Here is a 14,783-nt window from a genome sequence, read left to right as displayed (position 1 = left end):
ATGCATCTGTCCTGCTTCCTCCTCCTCATCCTAAACCTGCAGCTGTTCAGCACATATCCCATCAGCACAGGCTTGACTGACACTGACATAGACATCTTAAAGGTGAGTCTCTAAAGGAGGGATTCTGAAACTTGAGTTTGGAAAGTTCACGTTTTCTAGACAGTTCAAGGGAACATGGGTACAATTTTAGGAAATATGCAGCAGCATGAAAATTATTTTATTTAACTTTAATAATCCCAGTTATAAATTGTTTTGTATAAAGATCATCACTCAACACAACTTCCTATATGGACCTCTGGGACCATGTATAATTTAATAGGACTCTATTATTTGATATGTGGTTACTGAAGTTCAGTTTGGTGCTCTAAGCAAATACTAAGTGTAATGAGTACGTACTAAATAAATAATGCTGTAGTCTAAAGTTGACAACATTAAACTTAAAGGACATGTTTATTTGGAGCTTCACTGTAGGAAAAGATCACTAATGCTTCTTATTGTCTGAAAATATGCTTCTTATGCATAACAATACTTGAATATTCTACCAGAAATTACTGAAGGCTTCTCCTGTAAATGATTATATTCAAAAATGCAAAAATTACATGTTTATTTTTATTATGCAAGATTTAGCCTACAGTATATGGGTGTTTGTTGCAGGTGCTCCTTCAAAGATTAGAAGAGTCCGTTCCTAATGTGGACCAGAGAGTCCCTGCAAGGAGGGACAGTCTGGACAGCCTGATCATAGAAGAGGCAGCAGATGGACAGCAGCCTCAAACAGGACTGGATGACGAAGCGATCAGGGAGTTTTTCTCAGCAAAGAACCTGAAGAGCGTCCGCAACAACTCGTCCAGGAAATCCTCAGGCTGCTTCGGTCGACGGATGGACAGAATAGGCTCCATGAGCTCCCTGGGGTGCAACACTGTTGGCAGTAAGTTACAGTAATGACATCCACAGAAAACAGTAAAAAAAATAGCTCCAAGTGTATTTTTCCCTTTATGTTTTCTTCATAATATATTTATTCTGATATTATACATGCATTTGTATCATTAATGAACAGAATCAGGATGTATGAATAATATTAACAGCTGCTGTTGTTATCGTGTTCTCTTGCAGATCCAAAGTGAAGATGAAGTCTTACCATCATACTTCTGGAACTGCAACGTCTTTACAAAATATATTTTTATTTGAATGCTATTTATTTACTAATATTTATTGAAAATTGATGGTGGTGGTATTTATAGGACTGTTCTTTATGTACTGTTGAATGTTTTAATAAATGTTTACGACTACACATCATTTAACCGAGTGTTGTTTGAGCATCATCATTCACAGCAAAATAGTCAGTAACCACACACACACAGATGCACACACAGAGAGACAGACACACACACACACACACACACACACACACACACACACACACACACACACACAAGATAATAATGTGAATCAATTCAATAATTGTTTAGGTCATTTGTTGGGACATTACATAGACTTACAAATATAAGGAGGTAAAAAACCCTGCAGCCTGGGGTAGAAGGTTAATTTCAACATGAAAAACCCAGCTTCTGCTGCTGGGAGTAAATGTCACAGTCACATGGCTGTTATTGTCCTACATCTATCTAACATGAGACTGCCGGAGACAAACACTGAGATGATAAGAGAAACACGGACACAAGATTATGAGGGGCCATCTGGGACATTATTCACAGTTACCTCACAAACATACATGTGAAATGCTCTAGTGAAATGCTTTCATACACACTAGTGAACAATTATACTCTCACATACTATATTGAAACCTCATGCACACACAAGTGAATTGCTCATAAACACTACTGAAACATTTTCATAAATGCTACTGAAATGCTCTCATAAACGCTACTTAAACGCTCTCATAAATGCTACTGAAACGCTCTCATAAACGCTACTGAAACACTCTCATAAACGCTACTGAAACACTCATAAACACTTTTGAAACGCTCTCACACGCAATAATGAATCGCTCTCATATGCACAAATGAAATGGGAATTCACTGTGTGTTTAATACATCCAGTTGTGACGCTAATGTCTTCAGTCAGCAGGATGGATGTCGAACACAAGCAAGCGTTACTTTAGCATCAGCGGAGAACATCAGAACCCAGTCAACAGATGCAGGTTGTGATGTTCACTATTGAAAGTGAATTCCTGTTTCAGTTGTGTATATGAGAGTGAGTCATTATTGCGCTTGAGAGGGATTCAGTAGCGTTTATGAGAGCGTTTCAGTGGTGTGCATGAGAGGGTTTCACTAGTGTTTATGACAGTGTTTCAGTAGTGTTTATGAGCAATTCAGTTGTGTGTGCGTGAGGTTTCAGTATAGTATGTAAGAGTATAATTTTTCACTAGTGTGTATGAAAGCATTTCACTAGAGTGTGTGAGAGCATTTCACTTGTATGTGTTTGAGATGATTGTGAATAATGTCCCAGATGGGCCCATACTGCTGCAATTAATGGTGTTACTCTGTCGAGACTGTAAGGGACAATAAATGATAACCCTCTAACTGGTTGGCTTTCTGTCTGTGCCTTTTGTCAGTCTACATAAATGACCTGAAACCACCAAGCTGTTTTTAATCTTTAGCATCTGCAACCATCGGCACTTATTGTTATTTTGTGGCTTTTTACTAGCTGGTAGTTAATTAATTCCACAAGACACAACAAATAATTTTTCCAATCCAACACGCACACGCACACGCACACGCACACACACACACACACACACACACACACACACACACAGTAAATTTCTGCCTTAATTTAGCCTTGTTACTGTAATACTAGGGTTGTTGGAATAAATTCCGAGATTTGAATATAATTTAAATAGTAAAAAAAGTCAATACAAATCTTGGAGCATGGCAGAAGTAGAATAAAAAGACGTCAGCAGGAACAGCCAACTCAGGAACAAAATAATAAATATAGGTAAAGGTCATGACATAGCTGCTCATACAGAGGTTACCCGCTGATAATGCCTCCGTCCCGGTTGGGACGGTTTACTTTACCGCTGATGAGCACACCTCTCCGGCAGAAGCCAGGTCCCCTTGGTGAGTGAGGTAACCATGAAGCTAACTAATGCGCTGTTTGCATTGTTGCCATTAGTGCGGTTTCCTCCACCTTCTCTCTGAATTGTATGAGCACAAATATTGTTTTACAAACAATTTTATTGATTTAAAAATGGTCCTCCACAATCTATAATCAGAACTCTGGCCATGGCAATGCTTTGTTGTACAGAAAAAAACAGACTGTTGAATGCTGTGACCAATCAGAATCAAGTATTCAACAAGGTTGTTTTCTATCTATGGTGTAATCACCATTAATAGGCCCGTACAACACTGGACATTGGTTTACTGTATTTGTAGTATAAAACAAGTTCATCTGTTTGCCCCTCAGTGGTCACTACAGATATGAATACATTATTTCGACCATGTGTGAAAGTATAAATATTTAATGAGAATGTCTGCATTTGTGTGTGTAATGCGTTGATCACCTGTGCTGGTGTTTGCTTGGATGCTAGTGTTGCTGTAACCACATTGCTTGCATATCGCTTTGAATATTCCAGTTATGAGGCTGATCCCGTTTTGGATTTGGGATAAGCTTCTCTGTGTCTCTCTCAATTATATTGAATTCAATATTTTTAGAGATTTATTGGCATGAAAGTTTCAATAACAATGTTGCCACAGAATTAAAATACAATAAACAGTAATATGAACATATTACACAGGACATATACATGTTACATTTACAGTACATATACATATTGTTTCCTATGTTAAAATGAACCTTCTACCTCAGGCTGCAGGTTTTTACCCCTGTTATATTTAAATCAATCTAATGTCCTGCAATGTGTGTGTGTGTGTGTGTGTGTGTGTGTGTGTGTGTGTGTGTGTCATTGACTGTCCCTCAGGTTGTGGCATCTTTATATATAAAGGGCAGCATAATAAGCCCTGTCTTCTTCTCCCAGGAGGATTTTTAACTTTGAAAGGTCCTTCAGCTCTTTGAAATCTGAGAATACAGAGTAATCTGTTAAAATAAATGTTCCTTGTTTTATTAAACGCTTTTACATTGTAGGAGAAAGTGCATCTCTGTCTCAACCTCACCTGTCAGACAGTGACCACAATAATCTGTCTTCTTTGGGTTGCCATGATTTGTTTGTGTCTTCCTGTTTCTCTCTCTCTATTTCTCTCAGTTCCATTCCATGTTCGCAAGTCTCTAGAATCTCCGCTGTTGTTGCACTCCGTGCCTGAGACTGACTACAATGGAGCAGACTTTGTACTGTGAAAAATCACCAAAACCAAATACTACAGAACCAGACATGTGCCAGCAGTAATGTGACCCAAAATTGGGAAGAAATTGCAATGGCAGCCAAGATTACAGCTTTCACTGATTTAGCATGTAGCTAGTCCTATGTAAACACAGCAGTAGCCTAAAAAAAACTGCAATAGCCTGCCTGGACCAATCATCAAAACTGGAAAATATTAGCTATTCACCTGAACAGTTTAGAATGTTGAATATGGCATTTATGAAAAAGTGAACATATCACCTTAAATTTGGCCCATATCATCTGGACTATGCATGAATTTAAATGTTTGACAGGATATTTTTGCATGTAGGCGGGCACATTAACGTATGCATGTTGACAGTACCCTAACCTGAAGTTAGTGAATTCTCCTCTGTTGTACCCGGCTTGATAAAGTAAGCATAACCAAAATGGGATCAATCAACTAATGTATTGTAGTGATGCAGCCCTGTCTCCTACGAATAACTTTCCCATACAACTGCATTCTCAATTATGTTACGAGGGAAAAGTATTTTCTGTTTGTTTTTGATGTAAACAAATACAATTTCTAATCAAAGTCTGCGTTCAAACTCTCTGTTGGGAGGTTAGAGTTGATGAGTCAAACAAACATGGGAGACAACAAGGAGAACGCTGTTCGTATTCCACTTGAAGCCAAAAGTCAATGTTGACTTATTTTAACATGTGCACACGTTAACTTATGTAACATACTTAAAGGGAAATTTTGGTATTTTTCAATCTGGACCCTATTTGCTATGCATTTGGTCTAAATGACTAATGTGAAAAAGATCTTATAAATTGGTCCAGTATTGAGCAAAAGCGCTGTAACGTGCACCTGCCGCTGGTACAAGGATGTGTAATCCAGGAGAAAATCTGTTTCCCTTAAAACGTCATTCAGAATGCAGTTTAGTTGTATGGGAATGTAATTCTTTAGGAGACAGGGTTGAGTGATGGGAGTTTTCAGAGTAGCCTAAGCCTTTTTCCGTGTGTCATTTATGTTATTCACCAACTTAGATTTTTACTTGGGACATGATATGGGGCTAATTTAGAAATGTTTGGTACTGCTTGCATTCAATTTAGCATAACCTTCTCAACCCTTCCTTACAAACTGAAACATAAATCAAAACTAAACAGAATCATTATAAATATTGTGTACAATAAAAATGAATGACATTGTTTCCTTCTTCTACTAATCTAAACCACATAGCCTCCCTGTAACCCAGGGGAAGCAGTTTTAACCTACTATGGTATTTTTAAGGCTCAGGAGTGTGAACAGTGTTAAGTATTTGCATGGTGAATGCTGCATTCCTGTCAATACACACCATGTCTGAGCTCAGAGCTCCAAGATGGCTCCTGAGGTCATGCCACTGTTGGTCGGTAAGTATGATGCTACACAGACACACACACATCACCTACCACCAGGCACTACTTAAAGGGACATCTGACCAGCTGCCTTATCATGCAGAGGTGTCAGAATGCACTCGAGGTAATCTACCAAATGATGAGCCACTGACACTGACTGTCTGTTGCATAGTGTGTGTGTGTGTGTGTGTGTGTGTGTTGGCATGTATATAAAGTCTTGCAGTGCAGCCTGTAGTATCAGTATTCGCAGCAAAAGGATAACATGAGGACTGCGGTCCTGTGGGGCCTGCTGGCCCTGCTGTGTCAGCACACACTGGTTAGCAGCCACATACTGGGTAGGACCTCTTCAACTAGGGACCTGGCTCAGCTCAAGGTAAGAAACCAAGTAACCCTTTTAGTCATCACACCTTTCTGTCTGATGACTGCACATTGGAAGGTCAGGTATATTCATAATTAAAGCCAGGGAGTAAGTTTACAATGTTGTGAATTCTAAGGCCAAAAATGAGAAAATGTTTTACAGTAGCTGTTGGGGCTGCAGTGTTTATTCACATTGGCCCTCATCTATCAACCTAACGTAGAAACCAGCGCAGGTATGAGCGGAAAAATCGTCTTACGACAGGCTTCACGTGGGATTCATGAAACATTCGTATCACACCAATCAGAGCGTAAGAATGGTCGTACATTGATAAATGCGGCGGCTGGAAACGATCGTCATTTAAATATCACGCCCCAATATATTCTGGGTTTTGAGGCCTCGCCCCTACAATTTACAACATGGCGAGACGTAATCTGGCTGAGAAGCGGAACTTTTCAGAGGTGGAGATTGAAGCCCTGATATCTCCGGTTCATTTGCACCAACGTGTGTACTATTCGGCAGCCTGAAAACTGGTATTAAAGGCTGGAGAAAGAATGCGGAATGGAAAGAGATCACTGATGTGGTCAACAGTGTTGCCGTAGTAAATCGGACTCCAGCTGAAGTTTAGCCTATTTAATTTATACATCCTTGATGCATTTTCTATAGTCCTAATAGTAATATATACAGGTTTCTATTGCAATCTCTTAGGCCTACATGTAGGTGTACCTATAATTAAATAAACACACGGTAGCGGAGTTTATGCAGTGTCTTTTATTTTACTTGTGTTCGTCGGAACGAGGCAACAGCTGAGGGAGAGCGCGTGTCCTCCGCCCCGTGCTGGACCCTGTCTACTGACAGCAGAGGGGCTGGAAAAACAAGCCAAAATAACTCGGTCAATGGCAGAAATAAATCATTCACTTGAAAGAGAAACAAAAACCTGAAAAATAAATAAAAATGTTGTGCATCGTCATGTTTCCTGTATTGAATATCATTGCCAAACATAACACTATAGGCTACCTTTTAAAAGTGAGGAATAATAATATCCTGTCTCCTTCAGTTGGGGCTGTTCTGGACACTGCTCTCTGGGCATCGGCTCATCTGGCTCCATCGCTACATTTATGGCACCGTGTCTTCCTTTGTGATGTTGTGCAGAACCCCCCAGGCTGAAACAATGTTGCAGACTGGCGCATAGAGGTCTTCTAAAAGAGCCAGATCTGTCATTGCTGATACGTGATCAACTGATGACTTCTCCTTCTCCTGTTAAACTGATTATATGCTGCACCGCAAGTCCACACTGACTCAGAAACTTGCGTACACGAGTTCAGACCAGACGTGAGATTTGATCGCAGCCTACGCTCACATCCAAATTGATAAATGCCGAGCTTTGCGTGGGAATCGGCGTATGCCCGTCGTACGCCTGTTTTAGGTCGTACGCACGTTTCATAAATGAGGGCCAGCGTGTCCAAAAACTCCTCTTAGTTTTGGTTTTATTTGTCCAGTTTTGAGATTTCAGCCACTGACTCCGTAGCTACCACTGAGGACACTGAGGTCATGTCCTCTGTACTTTTTTCAGTACTATTTTACGTTATTAAAAGCTTTCTCAGACTGATTACAGTATTTTTTAAATCCAATTCAATACTTTATTATATATTTATTTATTGCATGACAATAGACAGAAACATTAAAAAGACCACAAGGTGTGTGTGTCTGTGTGTCAGACTGGAAAGGAGTCTATAATGCTAATAGTAATATTTGCCACCACCAATAGTACTACTGCTACTACAACCACGATCACCACCACTAGTACTACCTACTGTATGTTAATCATAACAATAATAATCATAATTATATTGTGTATCATAATAATAATAATAATAATAATAATAACAATAACTAGAATGGCACTCAGAGGCCATCAAAACAAGATTTTCATGTTTAATTGTCACTTCCATCCAAATTTCAAGTTTGCTTGAGAAATGATAAAACTGTGATATGTTAGGTATCTGGATGGTACTTCCCAGGGAATTAAGCCACACATGTCATGATGCACATGATCTCTGTCTCTCCTCAAAGGTATTCATGAAAAGGAGGTTTCAGATACTGTCTGGCACAATCCGACACGCACCTCATAAGATGCAAGCTGAGGAGTTAAACATGATCTCCCAACCCTGAACCTAACCCACATCTAACCCTGGGTAACAACAATAGTTCTTAACTGTTCTTTTAAAATTGTATTAAGTAATAAACAACCTTCATCAACTCCAGCAGCAGAAATTGTGCGTTTCCATCCGTTACTGTTATGTGAATATTAGGACTTGGAGGCATCATAGTCTGGCTCTTTTTGGGATAAAAGCCTGACATCCCGTCCCTTTCCTTGAGCTATCTGTGCTATCTATTTTGCAGGGGCACCGTCACTGCATTCCAGGCTTAGTGCCGCCCAGGACAGTTGTCTTTGGTTTAAAGAAATACAAACAAGCCAGAGCTTTTTTTCCCTATCCCAGAATAGATAAGTGGTGTATCCAAACCATACTTGGAGATAGGGCCGGCAACGTGAGATAAACTGCTGGTGGCACTAATTCTCTAGTCAAACACTAAACCATTACAAAGAAGAGTTTCATGTATATCGTGATTTTTTTCACTAAGTCTGTGTCCTTATATATATATATATATATATATATATATATATATATATATATATATATATTGTTTTATATACAATTCCACCTGAACCTCAACTTTTCTCAAATTTGGGCTTTTTCCCTTTCCTTTATTACAAACTGCTCCAAACAGCTCTATTGTAGTCCAGCCAGTGTTCGTTTGGCTTGATTTTTATTAAACTTGGTTTAACGGTGTAGCGGGGGCCAAGGAAGAACCCATTACATCTTGAAGTGGATCCCACTCATGGGGCAAATACACAAATTATTTTTCACTTTTATCAACATTGCGAGACAGGGCATTTGTGCTGCACTTATGTGGTGTTGAAATAACTGGACAATTATTTCCCAACTGGGAAAATTCACACTGCATTAACATTGTGAGATAGTCCATACCTTGGCGAAGGTCTGCACTCTCTGAGTGCCCTTCTAGTTGAGAAAAGGTTTGTTACAGACACAGACTCAATGATTCTTGTGGTCCAAGGCTGGATCAGTTCCAGGGAGTGTGCACTCTGAACATGCTTAAGTCGACAGACATGTATTAAACCGGTCTGTTCAAGCCCTATTCAGCTATGCTCTCTGCTTACCAATTGCCTTGGGACGCTCAAAGTCAAGGTCTGAATTTATACTTTAATGCCATAGTTTTTTTTTATTGTCATATCTTTTTTAAATGTTCATATTTTCTTTTTAATTTAATACAAATAAAACAATTTAAAATCCCATTTCTAGCAGCCAACAAACACCACCACCAGAAACACTGAAACCAAGTTCTGGGCTATCCCTAGTTACAGATTTACTAGAAGGCTTATGCATGTGTTTCCAATGTTTAACTGTAACATAACCAGTGTGAAAAACAGTCAGAGTTTTGAATGTTAACCCATCTTCAACTCTCCATACCAGTCTATACTGGAGCGCTTTCAGGAGACTCTTGCTGATGCAGCCCAGGAGGAGGACGCTGAAGCTGATTATGAAGGAACAAATCAACAGCCTGAGAACAGCCAGGCCAGCCAGGGTTGGAACCAGGACCCGGAGGGGGACCAAGAACCTTTAATGTCAGAAAGATCTCAATTACCAGCTGAGGGCCACAGCAGGACCGCAAGTCAAAGGAGCCGTCTGCTGGACCTCCTGATGACAGCCAGGAAACGGGCCTCTGGCTGCTTTGGGGCCAGGATGGATCGAATAGGAAATGCCAGCGGTCTGGGATGCAACAGTGGAAGAGGTAAGACTGCAGCTGAGGATGGCAGAAGGAAATCCAATTAGGATTTAGATCAAATATACTGAAGCATAGGGGTCAAAAGCTTGTGCTGGTTTGGTGGTCATTGGAAGAGACAACATGAATTTTGACTATACATGCAATCATAGAACTCTGTTATTCATGGTCCTCAGAGGATGATTTTATGTGGCACTGCGGTGAAGTCCTGAACTTACCTTACCATCAGTTTTAAATATCCTCTTGTTTTTGGTTAACAAGTTGTTCTTATCATGTTACTCCCCTTAAAACCATAAATTGCCATTATAAAATGTCTGTCTGTGTACAGCTTAAACCAACAGAAACAACACATTCATCAGTAGGTTTTAGAGATGTTGGTAGGTGTATTTTTTAATTTTGCAAAGCGGCAGGCTAGCGGTTTACCCCTGCCTCCAGTCTTTATGCTAAGCTAGGGTAACCACTTCCTGACTACAGCTATGTTGGTACTGTCTCTTATTGTGGGATGTAATGAACACTGCATGACACAACATATGCATAAATACAAGTCACACTAAATTACTAGTTATTTATAACTAATCCTTTTTGTGTTTGTGTCATTTTCCTTTCAGGCTAGTCTGACAGTTTCCTGGGACACATGTTGGATTATAGTTTGATCTCCAACTGAGGACACAACCAAAGATATTACATATGTATGATTTTGCATTAGTCAAAGTTCAACTGTGTGTGTATTGTATGTGTTTTTTTTGTTTGAAGTGACAAATGGGCTGCTTCTCAACTAACACATTCTGTTGATTCCATTATATACTGTGTAACATTAGCGCCCTAAGAAAATGCATTTGGGTTGCTAATAAATAAATAAACTTGTTTTTTCATATGTAGCATTCGGTCGTTCTTTCAAACCTGTACCATTAAGTACTCAAAGTTTAGTTTAGTCAAGCTCTCTCTTCATTCTGCACACCAGCAGTGACATGAGGAAACCTACGCAAACCTGAACAGAATAAGCAGGGATTATAAATGAATAGACAGATGAAGTGAGTCATGCAGGAAACATGTCTGTGATTCACCCATCAACTACTGTTGGCTAAATGCATTAGACAAGGCAACAAGAAGGAGATGTCACTGTGGGTTATGACAAAGTTTCCGTCACACGGTTCTGTCCAGTTACATTATGGAGATTATGGAAATTAATTGCGGTAATGCAGGAGGGGTAATATACCAGTTAAGCATTTCACCTGATGGCAGCAACCAACCAGACAGCTATTGAGGTAAAAATACCTAAACTGACATGAGTCCATTTTTGACCCCATGTGTTTAATGCCATTGGAAAGTAGCAGGACAGAACAGAGTGTTGAGGATCTGCTGGTGCCAGTGCAGGCTGATCAAAGTGGTGATAAGGACAGGTGCAGGTTTTGTTTCCAATGTAGATCAGACTGACTATATTGCTAACTATGGACCTTATCAAAGAGAGCTACGATACCGGCTCATACAGGGTGGGAAATTTAATTTTTTGCCCACCAGCCACCGTGGCGGTGGATGCCCAATTTTACCAGCCATATATTTTGAATTGTTTCAATGCATTATTTTTTATTTTAATAATATAGGCAAATAAAAAGTGTGCGTGTGCGTCAGTCGTGGGGGGAACTGAGCAGCAGAGAGCCGACAGGATTAAAACAGCAGCAGCTTCAGCGACTTTAGAGTGAAAAATAGTTATGGTCTGAAATGTTTTGCATGGTCTTTCGCTGTTTGTTTTGTCAATGCGCCACTTGTTCCAAAAGTACCTTCTCTTTTTCTTTACTTCGCCCTCAACAGCTTGTACATTCATAGCTACTGCTGACTGCGCGGCAGGCCTCTTAACACCGGTGATATGTCGCCACATTTTTTTTAACCGATAATTTTCCTTTCGTCTGTACCTCAGCTCAGCTACATGGTGTCACGGACTAGCGCTGAAAACTACTCGCCAAAAGTCTGGAGTTGACGGAAATATGCGTGGTTAAAGCCCAGCTGTGAACGGTTTCATTTCCTATGAGTTCTTCACAATAAAAGTCCTCAGTTATTTTGGTATTTGAATGTTTTTATTATGAAGCAGCAAAATCCGGAAATGTTGATTCATTAGCAGTAAAGTAACACGACTCCTATAAGGAAAAGCTGTTCAATCCGTTACAAGGAATGTTTTACAATCCAGCTGCAGTGGCTGGTAAACAAGGCAAAGTCACCCTGGGTTCATACCATGTGGAAAACTTGGAACTACAGTATCAAAGTGGATATCCAGCATGAACATGCAACCATTCATTGTCATTCTATACGACTGTCACATTCACTCTCTCTGGAATGAGTCTGAACCTGAAAAAGATTGATAGGAATAATTGACCAATCATCAAACATATTACAAAATAAATTCTGTGAATGTTCATAATGGGTATCCACTTTGATACTGTAGTTTTCTAAAGCACAGTTCCTAGGCCTGTAACAATTATTAAATAATTGCCTAATCACAATTTTTTACATAATCTCAGGTTATTTTGTTTAAACACAATTAAAGCATTAGAGGATTTGTTTTAATGAGATGGGTCACACTTTTTCTGGATCCATCGAACACTTTTACAATACATGCGTGCACCCTTCACGGACCAGTTTTAGTAACGTAGTTAGTGCGTCTATTGGGTTTATTTTACTACTGTGCTTTGTTGAACTAGTAACGTTACCGTAAATGATGACGCTGTAGCTAGTGTTGCCACCCATCCCTTAAAATACGGAATTGGCCCGTATTTCTAAATAAAATAGTGCGTCCCATTTTGTTTCAATACGGGACGGGGTTTGTCCCGTTTTCCCGAACTGTTTTGAATGCAGCATCAGAGATTGTGAAACAAAGGTTTCTACCACGAGTCCATATGGAATCAACGTTGTTTTAAGAAAAGTGTTTGTTATTTGCGATGTCATGGAGAAGTACTACACTACCCACAATCCTAAGCGTTAACAGCTTGATTGACGTTACCATGGACACGCCGAACAGCTGGCAAGGTGAGCTTGTTAACACTGAAGTCTATTGTTGGTTTATGTACACACTTTTGTACATTTGCCTTCTTTTGCCGTTTTCAAAATGTTCTTGTCACGATTGAAGACTGGAGGGGAGGCTTTTAAAGTGCACAGTTTGTGTATTTATGATCAAAACGACACCAAAACATACTCAAACCAAAATACAAAGTAAATATTAAACTGAGGCAAAATAACAGCATACAAAACAAAACGGCAACCTCACAGCAAGCTGCCAAGTCTCTTCTTTCTATACTTCTAATTGTAAGTCGCTTTGGATAAAAGGGTCAGCTAAATGACATGTAATGTAATATTTACATCGTTAATTTTGTATTATTTCACCCACCCGCTATTAATCAGAATTTGTAAGATCTGACCGCCCCGATCGATAATGTTAGATTAACCACGGAGCCACGGATATTATTGCTCTCTCTCTCTCTCTCTCCTCTATGTTTACATGCGGCAGGTGAAAAGTCTTCTGCGAGGATACATTAGTGTTTCCTCGATTTTAACTCCTCAGAGGAGCCTCCTCGATGCTCGATCCTCACTCCTCAATGTGCATTTTAGGATTGGGACATCCTTCAACATGGCGCGCTGAGAACGAGTTCCGGGTCACAAGCCGGAGGATCGAGGAGTCGAGGAGGTACAAATAGGCCCATAGATTGCCAAGTGTTTGGAGTATTTCCCCCCAGTGTTTAACATGTGCTAACATGCTAACACAGGGGGTTTTTGCCACTCTCTCCCTTTGTCTGTTTACTCTGGCTCATATGAATACGGGCAGCCATTGAAACGTGATGACTTCATTCACATTGTTGAAAGCATTTAAATATTGAGCCATGGCACTGAAAATCTTTTAGATAACAGGAGCCTAGAATTTCTGTACTCCAAAACAACAAACTCCCAGAATGCCTTTCACCCGACTCACCTTCCACACTCCACACCGCTGTCTTCAAACAAGAAGTCATGCAGGAAATCTGTGCTTAGGGACCGTTTGGTATTTATGGAATGGACCACCGGAGGAAAATAGGGGCGGGTCATGTCTTTTTATTCTTTGTTGAGGGGAGGGGCATCCAACATTTCTTAGTGCAGGGAGGGCGGGGGGTCACCCAAGTTTAGTATTCATAGAAACAGCAAAATTTCAAAGCAGCTTGTTGCACATTTTTTTCATGTAGTTCCCAGTCTCGGCCCCCGCTACCAGATGGGTCTGACCCATGAGTTTGGCTGTGGGGCAGGGGGAGAACTTTGTACGGCGAAGTGGAGGAAGCCTAGTGATGAGTCCATAGCAACCAGTTTGCATGGTGAATGTTACCCAGAGTGCTTTGCTGAATGGTCTCAATGTTTTATTCTTTTATTTCATGTGAATACTAGTTTACTAGAGGAGTAACTATTACTAGTACTATTTGAAGTAATGCAGTAATGCAGGAAGTGTGCATTTAGTTTCCATGCTTATTGTGTTTCCACAACAAAGTTAGTGAGTATATCTACTGAAATGGCCCCCCCACCATAACAGAGGAGTGGGATGCGTCAGATGAGAATGCAGAGGTTTACTCACGTATGTGTATCTGTAAAAAAACAATGGTAATCTGTATATATTTGCCAAGCGCAAACCAGTACAGATAAGTATTGATAAATTGTTGGTGGAGGGTCATTTTTTTTTCTCTAAATGGTTTTGGAGGGTCATAGAAAAATTATTACTGGTGAGGGGAGGGTCATGTCTATTTTGACTAAAGGTCCCAAAACTCCTCCAGTGGCCCCTTAAATAAATAACGAACAGTCCCAACAGTATCAGTAGTCAACGCTGTCTTGCAGCGCAGAGCCATTTAGCCAACTCCTCACCCTGAACACCTG

General features: G+C 40.1%; 2 protein-coding genes across 2 annotated transcripts; both read left to right on the top strand.

The window, feature by feature from the left end:
* On the top strand, nt 1-1,169 carry nppb (natriuretic peptide B). The gene is made up of 3 exons (XM_028583948.1): nt 1-102; nt 655-925; nt 1,111-1,169. The coding sequence occupies exons 1-3, from the start codon at nt 1-3 to the stop codon at nt 1,119-1,121; spliced, it is 384 nt and encodes a 127-aa protein (XP_028439749.1). The 3' UTR covers nt 1,122-1,169.
* Nucleotides 1,170-5,948: 4,779 nt separating this feature from the next.
* Nucleotides 5,949-10,642, top strand: nppa (natriuretic peptide A). Its single transcript, XM_028583690.1, has 3 exons — nt 5,949-6,059; nt 9,596-9,914; nt 10,514-10,642. The coding sequence occupies exons 1-3, from the start codon at nt 5,949-5,951 to the stop codon at nt 10,516-10,518; spliced, it is 435 nt and encodes a 144-aa protein (XP_028439491.1). The 3' UTR covers nt 10,519-10,642.
* The last annotated feature ends 4,141 nt before the right edge of the window (nt 10,643-14,783 follow it).

Source organism: Perca flavescens, chromosome 7, assembly GCF_004354835.1.
Source record: "Perca flavescens isolate YP-PL-M2 chromosome 7, PFLA_1.0, whole genome shotgun sequence".
Classification (NCBI taxonomy): Eukaryota; Metazoa; Chordata; class Actinopteri; order Perciformes; family Percidae; genus Perca; species Perca flavescens.
This window is presented reverse-complemented; position numbering and strand designations above follow the sequence as displayed.

What these genes read in the sequence shown, in the direction of transcription:
- nppb (XM_028583948.1), top strand. Translation starts at nt 1, where the DNA reads ATGCATCTGTCCTGCTTCCTCCTCCTCATCCTAAACCTGCAGCTGTTC. An exon ending in CTGACATAGACATCTTAAAG is followed by an intron (nt 103 to 654) that starts GTGAGTCTCTAA and finishes TGTTTGTTGCAG; the next exon opens with GTGCTCCTTCAAAGATTAGA.
- nppa (XM_028583690.1), top strand. Translation starts at nt 5,949, where the DNA reads ATGAGGACTGCGGTCCTGTGGGGCCTGCTGGCCCTGCTGTGTCAGCAC. An exon ending in GGGACCTGGCTCAGCTCAAG is followed by an intron (nt 6,060 to 9,595) that starts GTAAGAAACCAA and finishes TCTCCATACCAG; the next exon opens with TCTATACTGGAGCGCTTTCA.